Here is a 17,714-nt window from a genome sequence, read left to right on the forward strand (position 1 = left end):
GTGTGTTCCTCAGGGATCTTATATGCACTTTGATTTTTATTGTCTCTGTAGTCTGGAGGCAGACTGTGGTATTTATGGTAAAAAAAAAAAAAAAAGTCAGTAAAAACAATATATTTTAATTGGAGGCACAAATGTAGCCAAGCAAATGTGACAGTAAAGATGTTTAAAGCAAGGTAGCACAAAAAAACGACAGTGAACAATGCCTTGAAGGGAGTGAACAGCTGTGTGGAGGTGGCTGCAGAGCAAGAGAGAAATCTTTGATGTGTACAGTTGCACTTGTGAATACAAAGAGACAGGGAGACAGTGATGGGTGGAGGGCTGAGTGGCAAGCTTTTGTCCTTGACTTTTTAAACTCAAGGATGCAGCACTCTACGTCAATATATGCCTGTCGATCCACCGTAAATGGCCATTTCTCTTCTTGAATCTAATAAGTAATGGCTCCAAAGAAAGTAACCATGAGTACATCTCATGTAGAGACTTGCAGTCCTCTCAAATATTTATTTTAAAGCACGTTCCACACCTAGCAAGTTTTTCAAAGATGTGTTAAGTATACAGTATGCCAATGATCTCACATATTTACATATCTGTGCCAATTATATTGTATTATTTTAGCTGTTGCAATGAATGGCTGTGTGTTTGTGTAAATGGTGCATCATTATTGACATGTATGCTTTTCTGCACGTGTCAACAGCCTGATTATTGACATGCACGGCGAGATGAGGTTTTGCCTTACAGTTACTGAACGCACAGCTTTTTAAAGTGTGAATCCTCGAGAATATTATGAGGAAAGGTCGCGTGTGATGCTTTATCTTGCTGACATTTTGGATGCACTTGACATTCAACACATTCGCGTTCTAGAAAAACGTCTTTTTATGTTGGCTTCTATGTATTGAGTGGTCCATGGGTCCTTCGGAAACATTGATGGAAATATGCATGCACATACATGAAATGGTGGCATTGTGGAAGCCTACACAGTGGTAGTGTTTACAGTTGTCGGCTGAAATCTTAAAAAAATATATACTTCCATCAGACAATTTCATTGGATTATCTTCTGAATAAAACACTCACACCTTAAAGGTCCCCTGAAATGTGCACTGAATGTCCTGGAAAACTGCACCACTTTTCTCCTTTATATGACTAAAGGACTGCATTAGCATACAATTGATGCATTAACACATAAGCACTTATTTAATATAGTTGGTTGAGGTGGAGCTAATCTTAACATATAGTGTTGAGTCAGTGTCAGTGTTGTGTTGCAACAGGAAATAGGTCACACTGAGGAAGTACTTGGACCTTTAACCATGCTGGTCAGTGCAGAAAAACAAGCCTGTGATGCTTGTGGTGCTGCCTCTCTCAGTCAATACTGCAGATTTTCTATTTTGAATGGAAGCTTGAACTTATCAGGATTAACAGTTCTCCATCCCACTTGATAGTTCCTTGTTTGATGAATGTGTTTATACTGTATATTATGTATGTTTTGCAGGTGTGTCATATAGAGCCATGTAAATGTGTAGTTTTCATAGGGATGTACAGTAACTGTGTGTGCAGTGGCATGTGTCGGGGATAGTGCGTGTGAATGTGTGCACGGGTGGAGCATGAACAGTGGCCTGTGCTTCAGTTCCATGGGGAAGGATGGAGGGAGAAAGAGAAAGAGGAGGGTGGAGAGAATGTATGAGAGGAGGAAGATGGAAGCTAGGATGCCAGAGGCGTCACTCAAAAGCCCCAAGGTTTCAATTTCTGTACTAGAGAGAGATAAGGACGAGGAGGCAGAGGGTGGAGAGGATGGAAGGAGCAAGAGGGAGAGAGAAGACGAATGAGATACGGTGATAGAGGCGGAGTGCAAGAAAGAGGCTGATCAGGCAGAAAATGTTGTCATCGGCTCCTGAATAGAAAGAGACCATCGTACTGTATATTCAACACCATCTCTGAACCCAGACAAAGATTGGAAGAGTGAGGGAGGGAGAGATAGAGACAGGAGGAGGGGGAGAGAGAGCGCGAGAGAGATTGGTATCACATGAGAGGGAGGAGAGTAATAGCAAGGTGATGGGAGGGAGCAAGAGGACTAACAACACTGAAAGCACTGATAGGGGCGCCAGAGGCAAGGAAGGAGCAGTCGAGAGAGGGAGTGGAAAGAAGGAGAGCAGCACAACAGCCTGAACAGAGTGGTGTGCTGAATAACAGTGGAAGACCAGGGAGGACAAAGGGAAGAGATCTGAGTGGAGGAGGATGACATCAGGAAAAGAAGAAGACACTGCGCCTGAAAAAGTAACAGGAGGGAAGGAAAGCTTGGAGCCAAAGAGGGCAGATAGTTGAACACCAGACAGATCAAAGTGTTTTTCTCCTTAGCAGGAGCCGTAAGTTTGAGTCTCTGCACGTGTGTGTGTGTGTGTGTGTGTGTGTGTGTGTGCTTCAGCGTAAGTCACATAGATGGAAATAGAACACCTGTTATTCCGAGATGATGGGGTGTAACAGTTTTCAGCTTGTGTGTGTTGGGCTGTCTCTGCAGCATTTTGCCTACCTGCACGGTGTTTGACCTTCCTTAGTCAGCAAGCAGAGTGCTACTGCAGAGAGAAAAGAGCGAGCAAGAAGGAGAGGTGGAGAGAGGGAGTGTCTACAGGAAGAGAGAGAGAGAGAGTGTGTTAAAGTGGAGTAGTTGCCGAGGGAGTTGTTGCATTGTGATTAGTGTGCCTGTGCAATCTGTACTGTCCTCCCAATATAAGACATGTTCTCTACTGCATGGGGCTCTCCTGGAGATACAGAGACAGTCTGAAGATTGGATTTTGCCCAGAAAGCTTTGACCCTCAATCAGCTTCAACTCTGGAAGCCTGGGTCCCACCCAGACCTGTTGACCGGACACCGAGACTGGACGGAAGTCATTTCAACTCCTTTCTTGTCTCTTTGTGAAATGCATTTTTGATTTTGCAGTTTCAACTGCTTTGAATCCGCTGGAACGATGGATATGTCAGGCAACCCCCAAGGGTGCTCTGCTCGTGCTCCCAGTGTGGGAGACTCCAGGATGGGGGAGGCTAGAATGGGAGAGGGCATGAGAATTGGGGAGAGAGACACCCCACTGAGGCTGTCACCTTTCCGTATGCTTCGAGTGCTGGACTCATGCCGTCCTTCAGGAAACCGTATTGGTGAGTCTCATCACTGCCTTCTCCATCACCACGTTCATCCTGATCTCCATTTCATCAGATCCAGTTCCAGTTCCAAGACTATACTGATGACTGACGAACGTGTATGAGTTTGATAGATGTTCAGAGGTACATGTTGTTAAGTAGAAGATGTTGTAAGTAACTCCATATCTGAAGAAGGCCTAGAATAGTTCCCATTGCATTACCACATGTAATATACTGTATGTACTGTTTCACTCTGTGGGGCATTTGAGGAAGATGAGATGTGTGTCCTGAGGTTTTATTGGATACAAAAACATAGATTTTTGTTAAGTAGTTTCCTCACAGAATCTGCTGATCCCACATCGTCTTCTCTTTCCTGAACTTGTTAACTTCAAAATATGATTTCCTTTATGTGGCTGGTTTAAAGATTTGAGATGCAGTGGACTGGCTCAGAGCAGTGTGTGTGGGGGTATCTTCAGGGATCCCACACGTTCCACAGAGACGTGATGTGACCTTCAAGTTCTTCTTCAATTTTGTATTCATTTGCTTGTTAGCACAATAGCTGCAGTATCTCTAGTCCTGTGGCTCATGCTGGATTCAGATGCTATAATGTCCTTTGCTTAAAAACAGTTTTGAGAACCTCTGGCCGAAGAGCCAAAAAAACAGTAAAATGATCCAGTTCAAAGCCTTGTAATAACAGTGAGTAATGCATTTGATGCGGACAGTGACTGCTAATTCTACCAGTGCACCCTCGAGCAACCCCACTGAACTCGAGCTCTGGTCTTGCCGAGTGAAGGCTTATGATAAAAAAAAAAAAAAAAATCCCAGGATTTCCAATACTCTTTGAAGGCCTCTTGAAGCAAATCTTACCCTTGCTTTACTTAACATCCTTTGCACTGGTGTTTCAATCATTTTTTGAGGCACTGCTAACATGTACCAGAGATGGATTTCTAGCAAAGTGGAGTACATGCAGAGCTGGGTGAGGTAAGGATAGTCCTAAAAGCAGCCCACTCACTCTTCTAGACGTGTTAGGAGGGAGTCAGCAACCCTAACTAGGCCAGCCGGCTTCCACACAGGGAGGCAGTGGTAGCTCGTGACATTTACTGTCTGCTCTTAGTCTGCTATGGAAATGGAGCAGAAAGAACCTGGAGGGGACCGGAAAAGAATGTCCTCTGTGATTAGGAAGTACGTGTGAGTGTGTTTGTTTTGGAGACTCCTAAAAACTTGGTATTTCACCTGGGGACGGTGCCTTATGTCCTGCATCACGCTGAGTGTTGTGTGCCTGGTGTGTGTTCTCGGCTGGCACTGAGTCGTCTCAAACGTGTAGCCTCGAAAGATGTCAATTAGCATAATTCTCTACAGGAGGATTCACGCCTAATTGTAACCTCAAGCGGAGATGATTTTCTATTTTTTATGATCATTAATTTCCAAAGATTTTTGCTCCACGCACTGCTGGCACGACTGCATCTGTGGATTTTCAAATTACTTTTATCTCACTGTTGATACATCCTCAAGCTGACCATCATAAAGTTATAATGGAAAATATGTATAACTGAATAGTGCTAAAATATGTTGACATTTACTTGAACTAAATTATGTCCAACAACAAAGATCTGCGCAGATGGGGGGGGGGTCTGTATTCTGAGATCAATGTTGTATCTTGCATCAGTAGATTCTCAGTACTCGACATGTATAAATAAAACTAGCTCATACTTTGCCCTACAGTCCAACTTTTCACCAAAACCAAAATAATTCAGGATTTTTGTTCTTACAGAGGTGCATGCAGGTTGTCATATGAAGTAGTCATGGAGCTTGTAGAAGCACGCACCGCAATGCCCTGCAATCCACGCCCATGTGGGCGAACTACCAAGCATTTAGAGAGTCCTGGAGTACAGGAGACAAATGCACATCCTGTATGTGTTAGCAGAACATTAATGTGTTGTATTGTTTCAGGGCCCAGGTGATGGAATTTTCCTCCCAGGTCAGTCTGATCCACCTGCATCTGCTCGACTGTTTACACAAACAGACGAGATCAGGACCTCTTCTGAAAGTGAGAAAGACTTGTGACCTAATAGCACTACTGGATCCTCGCTCGTCGCGAGCGTGTGGTCATGTGTGTGCGTCTGGCAGAATGAAGATATCCTGGATCAATTTCCCCTCACTCTGGTGTCAGTTGCCTTGCGTTTAATGTTTCACCATCAGGATTGTGAAGACTGATTCCTGATATGACTACTGGCCACTCACTTTTCTTACCAAGCTTTTGCATATGCGTAGCCTGTATTCATGTCGGACTTTGAGGCCAGAGGCAGTACATCAGACTTTGAGATCTGCATGACTATGAAGAGGTTTACTAAGCATTTACACAGATGGATTGTGTTTGGGTTGTGTTTTGTTAATGAGCATATGCTGCTTTTGTCAACAGATAGAGTAGTTAGACTGATGGACAGATGTAGGCAGTAAATAGCAGCTGGGATCTAGACTGTTTGTGGCAGTAAGGCAACCTGTAATGAAGTTCATATGAAGTGTTGGCTGCTGAGAGAAATCTATTAAACTTTTTTGATGATTTTGAGTGTATAAATAGGTTTTTGAAATTTTGGGGAAGGACCCAGTCAGAGGGTGACATACTATACATTTGATAAATATCTTCAGTCCAAGTATTCAATAATAGATTCTGTAAATGCTAACTAAAGTGAAAGGAAAGCATCCACCCACTGAGTTCATATGCCTTGTTCCATAGACTAGCTTGCCTCTCTGAAATCCTAACCTTGACTACATAAAAGAGACACACACAAATGACCGAGAATTAGCCAGAGGTGGTGGTGCCCCATTATACATCTGACAGACAGTGCACTATAATAAAGAGCTTTTCCGATCTGGCTCTCAGTCGTTCTGTCTCATGGCTGACGTGTCGCAATCACTCAAGGGATTTTTCTTTCCGCTTATTCTTCCCACCAAAATCATCCTCCCCCGATCCCCTAATCTTCCTTCTATCTGTCACTCTTCTGCCTTTGCTGGCTGTTTGAAATATAAACATGGGATGATGGTAAAGTAAGATGTTACCAGTGACCTTTATCATCTGTCAGTCCTTCTCTGGAAACAGTTCATTACACCAAACACAAAACAAACATGCACACACAGATGCACATATGTACTGTATGTGCTGTGCATAATCCAGACTTGAAAGCTATAACTCACCATGCGCTGAAGCCCAAAGAGAGACCCCTGTTCCCTTCCCCCCACATTTACTCACACACCATAGAAGGAGGCAGTCCTGTCTGCTGCACTGACTCATTAATCAGATGGACTGTGGGGGGAATAGAGGTGTATGGGGGGGGTGGGAGGCAAAGACGGGAAAGCTCCCATTGCATGGAGGGTGATATCGATCTATGACCTCCTCATCTTACCAATGGTATTTTATACACACTCGGCTAACACCCCTGCATGGCTGGTGGTACAATCCATCATCTAGGGATTGGGACCCTACCATGGCTTCCTCAGAGTGATGAATGAAATCTAAGAAAGACAAAAGGTTGTGTCCTCTGATGGGTACATGGAGAGAGCGATAGAGGGGGAGAAGAGAGTCGAAGAGACATTGCACCGCAAAACAAACAAATACAAGCAGTCCAAAACACCTGAGTTGAATGAAAGTACAGTGCAGAGCATGACAAATTCAGCATGTTTGTGTCTCCATGTGTTGTAGGTATCGTCCATGAGAATGTGAAGATGGGTTCAGATGGGGAGAGCGACCAGGCATCTGGGACATCTTCTGATGAGGTCCAGAGTCCAGTCAGGGTCCGGATGAGGAACAACCACCATCGGCGCATCTCTAATGAGGTATAGGAAGCAAGAGACAGCTCTCACTGAAAACATTTGCTTCTCCACTATCCAGTTTTCACTACATGCTATATAGCAGACTACGGATGGTAGAGTTGGGCCGATAAATTGGCCAGACCCATTTCTCGGCCGCTATTAGCTTATTGCAGACATATTGGTATAAATGGCGACCAACAATTAACAAGAAATAGCAGTACAGTAATGCTAAACCAGGTTTTAGGTCATTTAGAAAGTTGATTTTTACAGTGTAGAATGTCCTGTTTTAGTATATTGGTCCCAATAAAAAAAACAGATCTGAAGGACCCGTATCAAGATCGGTTGCTTATGATATATTGGTCTTAGTATTAGCCTCAAAAGTCCAGTGTTGGTGGGGCAATGTCAGATGGCAAATGGCAAAAAAGCTAATTTGGACACAAATTACAGACATTGCTGCCCTTGTTGTCTATGCTAGCAGTTATTATGCAGTTAAATTCTGCATTTTATCGTGCTGCTAGTGCCTACATGCGCAGGAGGCAAACACTGGCACACAGATGCCCAGTGTGCGTCATGTGACACATGTTTTCAAGCATGTTCGTCTGGATGGAAGTTATGTGCTACAGTGCTAAAACACTGTTTCTGTTGTAAGCAGCTTTAACATACAGTAAGTCCCCCGTCCACGTGAGTGCACCTGTGCTGTCTATGGACAGGTGAAGTTGCTATTTGTTGTGTTTTTATGCTGCATCCCTGAGTGTGTGCTCACGTCTCGGCCAGAGAGTGCATGCATGTGTGTGTGTGTGTGTGTGTGTGTGTGTGTGTGTGTGTGTGTGTGTGTGTGTGTGTTTGTGTGTGTGTGAAGGAGTTGCAGAGTGATGAGTGCAGCAGTATTAGAGGAAATGCCTCTGGACACACAGGCTGCTGCCTGTGACTGCTGTGAACAGTGGAAGGGACTAATTTAGACCATTTTTACCACAGAGAGAGAAAGAGAAGAGGGGGGCAGTGTCGGAGAGGAAAATGCTGGGGTGGGAGAGTAATTATGGAAGTAGGAATAATTATTGGTGTGACAAAGAAAGGGGAGATCCACAGGAACAGGGCTGAGCGGATGATAAGAGGGAAGAAGGAGAGATGGAGGACAAAAAGACGGTGGGAGAGAACAGAAAAACAATGTTTTCTCTCAGCCATCCCTCTCCGTTCACCCCTTCCCCCCATCTGCCTTTCTCCCCCCAGGAATCTGTCCATTCCTCTCTCCTCTGCTTCTGCTACCCCCCCCGCCCCCCCTCCTATTTTTTCTTCCGCCTCCTTCTCCTCTGAGCATGTGGATGGCACTCTTATCACAGTGCCAGCCTCTCTCTCTCTCTCTCTCTCTCTCTCTCTCTCTCTCTCTCTCTCTCTCTCTCTTTCTCTCTGTCTTTCTCTCTCTCTCTCTCTCTCTCTCTCTCCCTCTTTCTCTCTCTCTGTCTTTCTCTCTCTCTCCCTCTTTCTCTCTCTCTCTGTCAGTGTGTGTGCAGTCATGTGGCAGGTCAGAGACATGCATCGTGGAAAACGCGTGTGTGTGATTGTATAGAGAGACACGTTTAAGGAGGACAATGAGGGAGCTACTAGAGCTGTTCTGCATTGTGAGTATGGGAACAAGTGTATTTGTGTGTGTGTGTGTGTGTGTGTGTGTGTGTGTGTGTGTGTGTGCAGGGGGGGTCTTTAGTCAATCTATACCAGTGAATAAGAAGTCATGAGTCATTTTGTCCATTGTTGCCCTTTTGTAAAGCAGTATGGATAGTTCAGCTCGGTTGTTTTGACCATCGCTGGTTTTATTAATTGTGTGAAATGAATGGTGAATTAGTGAGTTAGTGGAAAAAGCAAAGAAAATTTTGTGTTTTTCTGGGATGATTATGCACGTGTGATGTGTTTTTGTGTCACTGTGTTGCAGTATTTGCTTTCAGTGTATTCTCCTCTTTTCTGATTCATTCAGTGCAGTTAGAAATTAATAAATTACTCAGGTCAAAGTCCGTAGGTCGTGTTAGCGCATGTGTGTGAGCTTACTGCTGATGCAGTGTGCAGAGCCCGGCTTGACGTCTTCAGCATGTGTGAGTGTATGTTTTCAGGGTGTATTTAGAGCGTGTAACAGTCCTTAGGGTGACGGCTTGTATGTAATACTGCATGTTGTTGTGTTAGCCAATGAACTCCGCTAAAACCATTACAACCTGTCAGCCTTTCGTCTTCAGGCGTACATACGCTTTCTACCCTCCCACTAACGCTCACATGTAAACACACACATCACTTCACACACTTCATCGAAGACACGTACTGTGGGGCTGTTGGGACTGGGCCAGCCAGCCAACATTGCCATGGAAACAACGTGTGATTGGCACCTAGCCAGTGTCCTACATGGATAGCATATAGGAGCAAAGCATTGTGGGAAAAGTAGCATCACACAGTTTGCATTCAAGTGAGAGCCAGGAAGTGATTCCAGCTGATGTGTTGTACATGATAAAATCTGTTGAAACACAGTAACCCAAATATAATCCTTAAAACTATTGTAGGGTAAAAGTACACACACTCAAAGAGAAGTCAACTACACCAGACAGAAGAGTGGAAGACCAAAATATCAGTCATGTTTAGTAATAAAAAGGCTGGTTCCAGATGTTTTCCAGATGAGCTTGTGAGTTTGGAAATAGTGGTGTGCCAACCTTCTCACTCTGCCAGCAATCTATTCTGAAAATTAGCCTGAAATTTGCCAGGATCTCATCTGGAACCAGTCCCGTCATGTAGTGGTCTTGGACTTGCCTTTCATTCAGCCTCTCTAGATATGAATTTCATTCACATCATCATTCATCAGTCATTCACAACAGCAGATGGCACCTGTAGACCAAAAAATGTGTATCTGAGCTGCAGTCACTTCACTAACTCATTGCCAGGAGTGACAGATGGAGAGGACAGATAACAGATTTTTACGTGGCGCAGAAGTAGGCCATTTAACCAAGGCTTGAGAAAGAATTTGCCAGATCACGATCGGTTGAGGCGAAGCGATCAAAGAACTGTCAAACGGCCAACAAGTATGACGCCACATAATGTCAGATGAATCGAAGCGATGAGCGCAAGAAGACAGCCTGGGATGGATGGTTCACGCGCTAATGCTGAGTCTGTCTGAGGTGGTCCAGTGGAATTACAAATAGCAGAAGGATACAAATGACTTGTTTCAACTAAAAAAATGTGACTCTTTTTGCTTTGTTCATTTATTTTATTTTCAATAATACAGTACACATTACGGAACATGTAAAAGATGCGGAATAACATGTGTAATACATCACCTGTTACAGCCACAATGGTGTAACACTGAATTACTCTGCTTAAATATATAGAAACACAAACTGACTGTTGTTTTTAACTTGCAGGGCAACTCCTCCCTCATACATGCCACCCCTGTCATGGGGTTACAAGTTTCAATCTAAGACAAAAAAAAATCTAAATCAAACCTTGACTGACATATATGTGAACCTCTGTTCATTCGTCCCCTTGACTCCCCTTCTCTCTCTCTCTCTCTCTGTTTCAGGACATAAACAAACGTCTGTCTCTCCCAGCTGATATCAGGCTACCGGAGGGCTACTTGGAGAAGTTTGCCATGAACAGCCCGCCCTTTGACAAGCCCATGAGCCGCAGGCTACGGCGTGCTTCATTGGTCAGTAATCATTGTGTCTGTGTCTATTTGTGTGTGTCTGTATATGCGTGCAGTGCCGCCGAAACTAATTTTTAGTCAGCTGCTTTGGCGATGCGCTAGTTGCTGCTTATTAGCATTAGCACTTTTGTGAGTACAGCTGGATGTATGCTGCTCTTTTGATGCTGTTTTGTTTAGAAAAAAAAAAGTTGTATGAACTTTTGAATGGCATTGTGCACAACTAAAATGTTGCTATGGAGCTTACAATGGCTCAGTAGGGGGATGAATGATAAACTCATTCTGTATTATGTATCCAGGCCATGAGAATTATGGGTATGAATCTGGGGGTGGGAGGGAGAGGAGGGGTTTGCTACTGGATGCACAGAGAGGGGGATGATGGCAGATATTCATGAATATGCAGCCTGTCCCCGTATTCCCCTTTGTGTGGCTGCTGAAGTGCTCCTGCTCTTTCACACTTTATTCGATTTACTCTTTTGTTTCTCTTCGGTCTCAACTTTTCCTTCACGCACGGCTGAATGAAGCAAGAGCGGCGTCTGTTTCACCCTCAGTCTCACATGCTTGCTTTAAATTATATTTAGTCTGCTTCACTGATAAATTATACACAATTTTAACACGATTACAAAAAGCCTTGATATACTATGGGAAAGCATAAAGGATTTGCCTTCCATCAACCGTTTTTGCTGTAATTATTGAGCAGGGCCGGCGCCCTGCCTCCAGCTCTCTGCTTGAAGTGATTTAATGACGCAGCTTTTCTGCCGGAGTCTAACAGAGATGAAAGGAAAGAATCTTTGAGGAGAGGTTTGCAGGGAAGAAGAGAGGTTTATGGTATGAGGGTGGATGAGAAGAAGGGGATAGACTTTTCTCTGTTCTTGTCTTTGCTCTCTAAAGGAATGGCGGACATTTTCTGACATGCTTGGGTCTGTCCACTTGTGTGTGGCTTTGTATCTTTAGGCGTTGTTGTATGCATGTGATGTAATAGATCAATCAATAATTCAACAGCAGTGTCAGACTCATCTGCTGCAGCTCCTCGCCCGAGGAGGATTACACACCTTGAAGTGAGCCAGAGAGCAGAGGAAGAAGGAAAGATGCAGAGAGGGATGACAAGGGAATTTTGAGGGAATAAAGGACAGGAAGACATGATTTTAAGAAACATTGAGTTGTCCGGGTGAAGAAATGTGTGGGGAGGAGCTTTATTGGAAGACAAATGGCTGCTGAGATACATCAAGTCTTTGATTCAAGTTGAATAGCAGGAAAGGAACAGTTTTACTTCATCTTGGTCATCTTGCAGCCTGCAGAGTGTATGTAGGAAGCTGCTGCTGGATTATTTTTATTGGAGAGGCTTATGTTGTTGACTTTATTTTGGTGGAGCACCCATGTGTACAGTGCACTGTTTGCACTGATAAAAGTTTCACTTTGTTTAAGGCCTACTTTTGACTCTCTGATCTGGAGACTTGGAGATAACTAGGTCACCACTCACATGCATTCTTCATTCGTTTTTACCTCTGCCTCCCTAATTCACTTTGAACACCTGTGGCTGGAACTGACGAGAAGTTCCAATAGGTCAAAACCCAGACCAGGTTGAAAAATGTTAGCATGGCAAATGCATGTCACAGTCTCTCCAAATGTGGATGCGTGCGTAGCGGTGTCACAAAAGAAGGAGTGTTCTTCCTCAGTCATACTTTACCAGAATGAGTGCATAAAAGCAACTATATATATCTGAGCACGCTGATGTAACAGCATTTGGGCCGTCATTGTGCTTGTCATTTGTTACCGTAACACAGAACATGTGTCAGGTGTCCCGTAACAGATGCTGGCATTGAAGCTGTGTATTTTGATCTCTGAATGGCTTCCAATGTAATATAAGTGAAGTTGGTTGGTATCAGTTTTCTCTCATGGCTGTTGCCCATTGATGATCAATTATTCACAGCAGTCCAATGAGAGTCAGTGTTCCATGGGGCCGAGGAAAGAGATGTCATTTTATCTCAATCCACCAACACTTAAGCGTGTAATGCAACACTCGCTTTTTTCTTACCCTTTCAACCCTGCAGTGACACAATATTAAATTTTCTAACTGTAAAACTGAATGTCCAGTTAGGCAAGACAGCATTTTATGTGCCTTTCAGCTTTCAGGTTATATTATACTGTCCTTATTGCATACTGTATATTGTGCTTTTGTTGTGTAATGAAAAAAAAGAAAAAAAAATCATCATAACAGAGCTCAAGTGTCTGTTCACACCTTGTGTGTTGATATCAGCGGGTTTACATGAAAAGGGTGCCACAGTGCATGATGTTTATTGGTTGATTGATTGAAGTCCAGAGGACTGCCTACATCATGTTAATGAAAGGGCTCTTCTTTCCTCCCGCCTCCCCTTGCCTGCTGCCTCTTTTCTGAGCAGAAGGCTGTCACTTTCCCTCTCCCGCTCAATACTTCTGTCCATCCTCTCTCTCTCTCCATCAAGCCCTCTTACAGGCTGCACAAGGAGAAAGCCTATTTAAAAATGATATGTGGTCAAGGTAATGGACTCATCTCTCCTCTCACATTTCTTCCCTCGGCTGTCAGTCCATCTATCTGCGCATCACCTCGGTTCCTGTCCAGGCTCAGACAGGACAAACACACCCATTTCGTTTGGTTTTATGTTGCTTTAATTTTGTCAGGAAAACTTGGTCTGACCTAGTTCTGCTGAGTAAGCTCACTGGAGCGTTGGGAATGAAATGAACCCGTTGCCATCGAAAGCATACGCAGGCGCACGCACACATAAGAAAAGGACTGAAAGGTGCATAGACAGAGAGCGCAGTTGCGTGTTGTGAGCAGAGAGCTGGGCCTTACTTTGTTTTAGAGACACTTACACAAAACGAGAGGCTGCAGATTTATTTTCTGGAGCGGGGTCGGTGTGTGGGGGAGGTGGTCACAGCATATGTGTGTTTTATATGTTTGGAAACGTCTGTGTGTGTGTGTGTGTGTGTGTGTGTGTGTGTGTGTGTGTATGTGTGTGTGTGGGGGCTTTCTCATGAGTTTGACCGCCCTGCCAAAAGAGCAGCACAGCTCAGCAGCAGCTCCTGACAGCCCCTGTCACAAACACAGAGATGTGAGCGGTGTGTTTGTGTGTGTCTGCGTGTGTGCAGGGTGAGTGTGTTTACATTTGAACATAGGCTGTGTGTCTCATCACAAATATTCTCTTGCCTACAAGCACACACAGTCCTATGCAGCCAATGTACACTATACACTGCACATTTCCCTGCTGAGGGATTAATAAAAGATTATTTTATCTTATCTTATCTTATTTTGTCCAGTAATACACCACATGCACATACTGCTGTAAATGCACATGCAAACACACGCAGTTTGTATTGATTATTATGTATTTTCTTTTTTCTTTTTTTTTTCCAGGCATTACAAATGACCGGATACAAAACTAGACAATCATTCTGAAGCATAAATATGATTATTAATTAATTAAACAAATTGAATTGTGCATACCATCGTGCACACACTTGTTTCAGTGTCTAAGTATGTCATCTTGTGTCCAGGCTCATTCTGATGTTGGCATTTAGGCATGCCTTTAAAGAGATCACATGCTTCATCAGCTAACTTGGTCACCGGAGACCCTCCCCCTCATACGCACACATGCATGCGCATAGCCAAGCATCGGCCTGGCATTCACATCAGCGTCATGATGGGACAGGCCAGCACAAGATTGAGAGAGATGGGTAGTTTCAGAGAGATGAACACAGATAAAACATGGCTGAAGCGACCCTGACAGAGATAGACAAAGAAGCGCGGAAAAGTGACAGGGAGAGGGATAAACACAGACAGGCCCGTGGGTATCACAGCTTGACATAGCTACATCCATCTATAATTCATGACCTCGAAACCCAGGGGCCACATACATTATGCAGATAAACTGAAGGATTCGGGATTAATTCACAATGCATACAGATATGAAGCACGACTGCTGAATATCTGTAGAAATGTTTAGATGTAAACACGTAATCCCCACTAAATTTTGTGTGGTAGAAGAGCGGATGTCATATTTGCTTGTCTTTGTTATGCTGACTTCTTGTGGCCAAAGAATATATGTGCAGCTGACAATGACTCACTTTGTAGCACAGAAGAAGTATTTCACTACTGAAAAGATGGTCTTTTCTTAAAACTGGGTTGTCTGTGCAGAAGAAAGAAGTAAATATTTCTGAAATTGGTGCTGCAGTACCAGAGAAAATAGAGGCTAATGTTCAATCCCATTTTTGTACTAAGTGTTGTGCATCTACCCCTTCTAGGGTCTGCGAAGAAAAATGAACCACATGCTCAAAAATATTAAAATTGGCATAAAAATGGTTGAACCAGCTACGACCTTAGGGAAAGGCTTACTCAGTCAAAATCAGACACATCCCGTTTTCAAGTGGTTGTTTAGGATGTGCACTGTTCATGGTGCTGAACTGTCACAGCATCATGGAGTGTAGCAGAGATGCTCAGTAACATACTATAAGTGCCGGAGAAACCAAGCTAATGTTTTTCCACAGGCATGCACAGAAAAACAAGGCCTGGTGACTCAGACCCCTGCAGTTGTAGGCCAAATGTCAACAGTGTTAGTACTGAAATCTGAACTAACAGCCGTGGCCTGGAGGATTTGACTCTTAAGATAGCTAACTTAGCCTAACCTGGCCTACAATCGAGCTGCAGCTAAAGTAAATGCAAACTGGCTTAGTGATAATGTGCACTGATAGCGCTCATAACTTCCTCAACTATCCTCTTCTCGTCTTCTCTAGTCTGAAATCGGCTTTGGGAAACTTGAGACCTACATCAAACTGGACAAACTAGGGGAGGTGAGATCAATAAAGAACATCAGCGAATGTGACAGATGTACAAACTCCTCAAATACTCAGTTTGCTTGATCTCACAATCTCAAATGCTTTCTATGTCTTCAGGGGACTTATGCCACAGTGTTTAAGGGGCGAAGCAAGTTAACCGACAACTTAGTCGCTCTGAAAGAGATCCGACTGGAGCATGAGGAGGGCGCGCCCTGCACAGCCATCCGAGAAGGTACCGAACTGATGGTGTGATTTGAAAGTAAACAGCTTACAGGTCAACATGGGACCATAGTGTCAAGAAGCTTGCAAGGCCTTGAGAGTGCTGGGACCTACAGTAGCTGTTCATCTGTACTGCCCTGTAGCTCACTGAGCTCTCAGTGAACTTTCATCTCTTTTAGTTCTTCTTCCAGGTTGTCTGTGGTTGACTGACTGTCTCTGATATGTCTCCCTCTTCTAGTGTCTCTCCTAAAAGACTTGAAGCACGCAAATATTGTCACTCTCCACGACATTATTCACACTGACAAGTGCCTGACACTCGTGTTTGAGTACCTGGTGAGTGTCTGTACTATGTATGCTTGTACATTTATTGTCTTGTCTTTCGAGGGAGTATTATACTAATCTGCACAAATATCTGCACTCCATCTTTCTTTTTTTTTTTTCCATCAGGAAAAAGATCTGAAGCAGTACATGGATGACTGTGGGAGCATCATGAGTGTTCACAATGTCAAGGTAATGCAAAGTAATACATCTGTTCAGTACTGTGGAGAATTTTGTCGCAAGGACAGAACTGCTGTTGACAATTAAAGCTTAGAATAATGTTTGCTTCCTGATTTATACCTTAGACAGTGGCAAAACATTGACAGGCTGCTTGACTTCTGAATGATAAATCAAAAAAAAAAAAAGTCTCTGTTCTTTGATCACTATGTTGTAATAACACCACGGACGTTTTGCTGTAACAATAAATTACTTGGTAGTCATACAAGTCATGCTAATCTCCCCTCCTCTACTCTCCTCTCCAGATATTCCTATTCCAGCTGTTACGAGGTCTGGCATACTGCCACAGAAGGAAGGTCCTTCACAGAGACCTCAAACCCCAGAACCTGCTCATCAATGAGAAAGGAGAGCTCAAACTGGCAGACTTTGGTACATCGCTTCACTAACTAAAAGCACACATGAGCCTCGTATATTATCTTGAAATTTCTATTTTTAAAAAGGTATTATAAAACAGAAACAAGAATCTGAAAGCCCCACTAGTGGCCCCGAAAACCATACTGCTCCTAAGACCCTACCTGACCACGGAGTTTGTCGTGACTAACCGCCCAAACACTGCCCTCTGTGGGCAGCCATCAAAACATGGCATACTGTTGTACATTCTCTGGTGTTAGTGTTATTCCTCTTTGTAAATTGCTATTTAATTCTTTGTTCATGAGATAAAACAGGAATTAAGAATTACATGGTCCACTGACATAAAACATTATTTCTAAAAAGTACAATACAATAGTAATACAATAATAATACAAGGTTTGTTGTAGATTTGAAACCAATGAAAAAAAGCAAACAAAGCAGCATTCATCTCTTAATGTCACTTCTTGTGTTTGAATTAAGGTTTGGCACGAGCCAAGTCTGTTCCTACAAAGACCTACTCTAATGAAGTAGTGACGCTATGGTACCGACCGCCAGATGTGCTTCTAGGCTCCACTGAGTACTCGACACCCATTGATATGTGGTGAGCAGACACACATCTACAGTTAACACACACAGTACTTTGCACTCATTTGCGTTAGCTTATTCTACTCTTTCTGTGCCTTTGTGCAGGGGTGTGGGCTGCATCTTTTATGAAATGATCACTGGCAGACCTCTCTTCCCTGGATCGACTGTGGAGGATGAGCTTCACCTCATATTCCGCATCCTTGGTGAGAAAACACCAGCGGGATTCGGATGAGCATTTGCTTGTGGAACATTCATGCTTTTGCGTCTGTGTGTGTACACTCTACATATGCCCTCTTTGTCTTCAACAGGTACTCCTACAGAAGAGACCTGGCCTGGTATCACCACCAGTGAAGAGTTTAAGACATACAATTTCCCCCGATACCAAGCGGAGCCCCTCGTCAACCACGCACCCAGGTGTGTACAACCACGGTTGCATGTGTGTGTGCAGATTGATTAGGGGACAGATCTCTTGATGGCCAATATGGACATGAGGAAGGATTACAGCAAGCAGAACCTGTTGCAATGTTCATATGGGCACCTGACTATTGTAGACCCATCCTCTAAGTGACTGTGATACGTTAGATGTAACAAGATAAGGATTG

General features: G+C 43.7%; 1 protein-coding gene across 9 annotated transcripts in view; it reads left to right on the top strand.

Moving 5' to 3' along the window:
- The window catches only part of LOC143326590 (cyclin-dependent kinase 17-like), a 35,722-nt gene that overhangs the window by 11,780 nt on the left and 6,228 nt on the right, over positions 1 to 17,714 (top strand). For 8 of the 9 annotated variants that reach the window (XM_076740253.1, XM_076740255.1, XM_076740258.1 and 5 more), the window contains 10 exons: positions 6,817 to 6,950; positions 10,474 to 10,599; positions 15,361 to 15,417; positions 15,520 to 15,634; positions 15,860 to 15,954; positions 16,069 to 16,131; positions 16,422 to 16,545; positions 17,008 to 17,128; positions 17,218 to 17,315; positions 17,421 to 17,526. In XM_076740253.1, coding sequence (XP_076596368.1) covers positions 6,817 to 6,950; positions 10,474 to 10,599; positions 15,361 to 15,417; positions 15,520 to 15,634; positions 15,860 to 15,954; positions 16,069 to 16,131; positions 16,422 to 16,545; positions 17,008 to 17,128; positions 17,218 to 17,315; positions 17,421 to 17,526 — 1,039 coding nt within the window. Of the gene's footprint in view, positions 1 to 2,825; positions 3,138 to 6,816; positions 6,951 to 10,473; positions 10,600 to 15,360; positions 15,418 to 15,519; positions 15,635 to 15,859; positions 15,955 to 16,068; positions 16,132 to 16,421; positions 16,546 to 17,007; positions 17,129 to 17,217; positions 17,316 to 17,420; positions 17,527 to 17,714 lie in introns of those variants that run through there. The other variant, XM_076740257.1, reaches the window with a different exon arrangement.

The sequence above is a fragment of the Chaetodon auriga genome, chromosome 10 (genome assembly GCF_051107435.1).
Source record: "Chaetodon auriga isolate fChaAug3 chromosome 10, fChaAug3.hap1, whole genome shotgun sequence".
NCBI lineage: Eukaryota > Metazoa > Chordata > Actinopteri > Chaetodontiformes > Chaetodontidae > Chaetodon > Chaetodon auriga.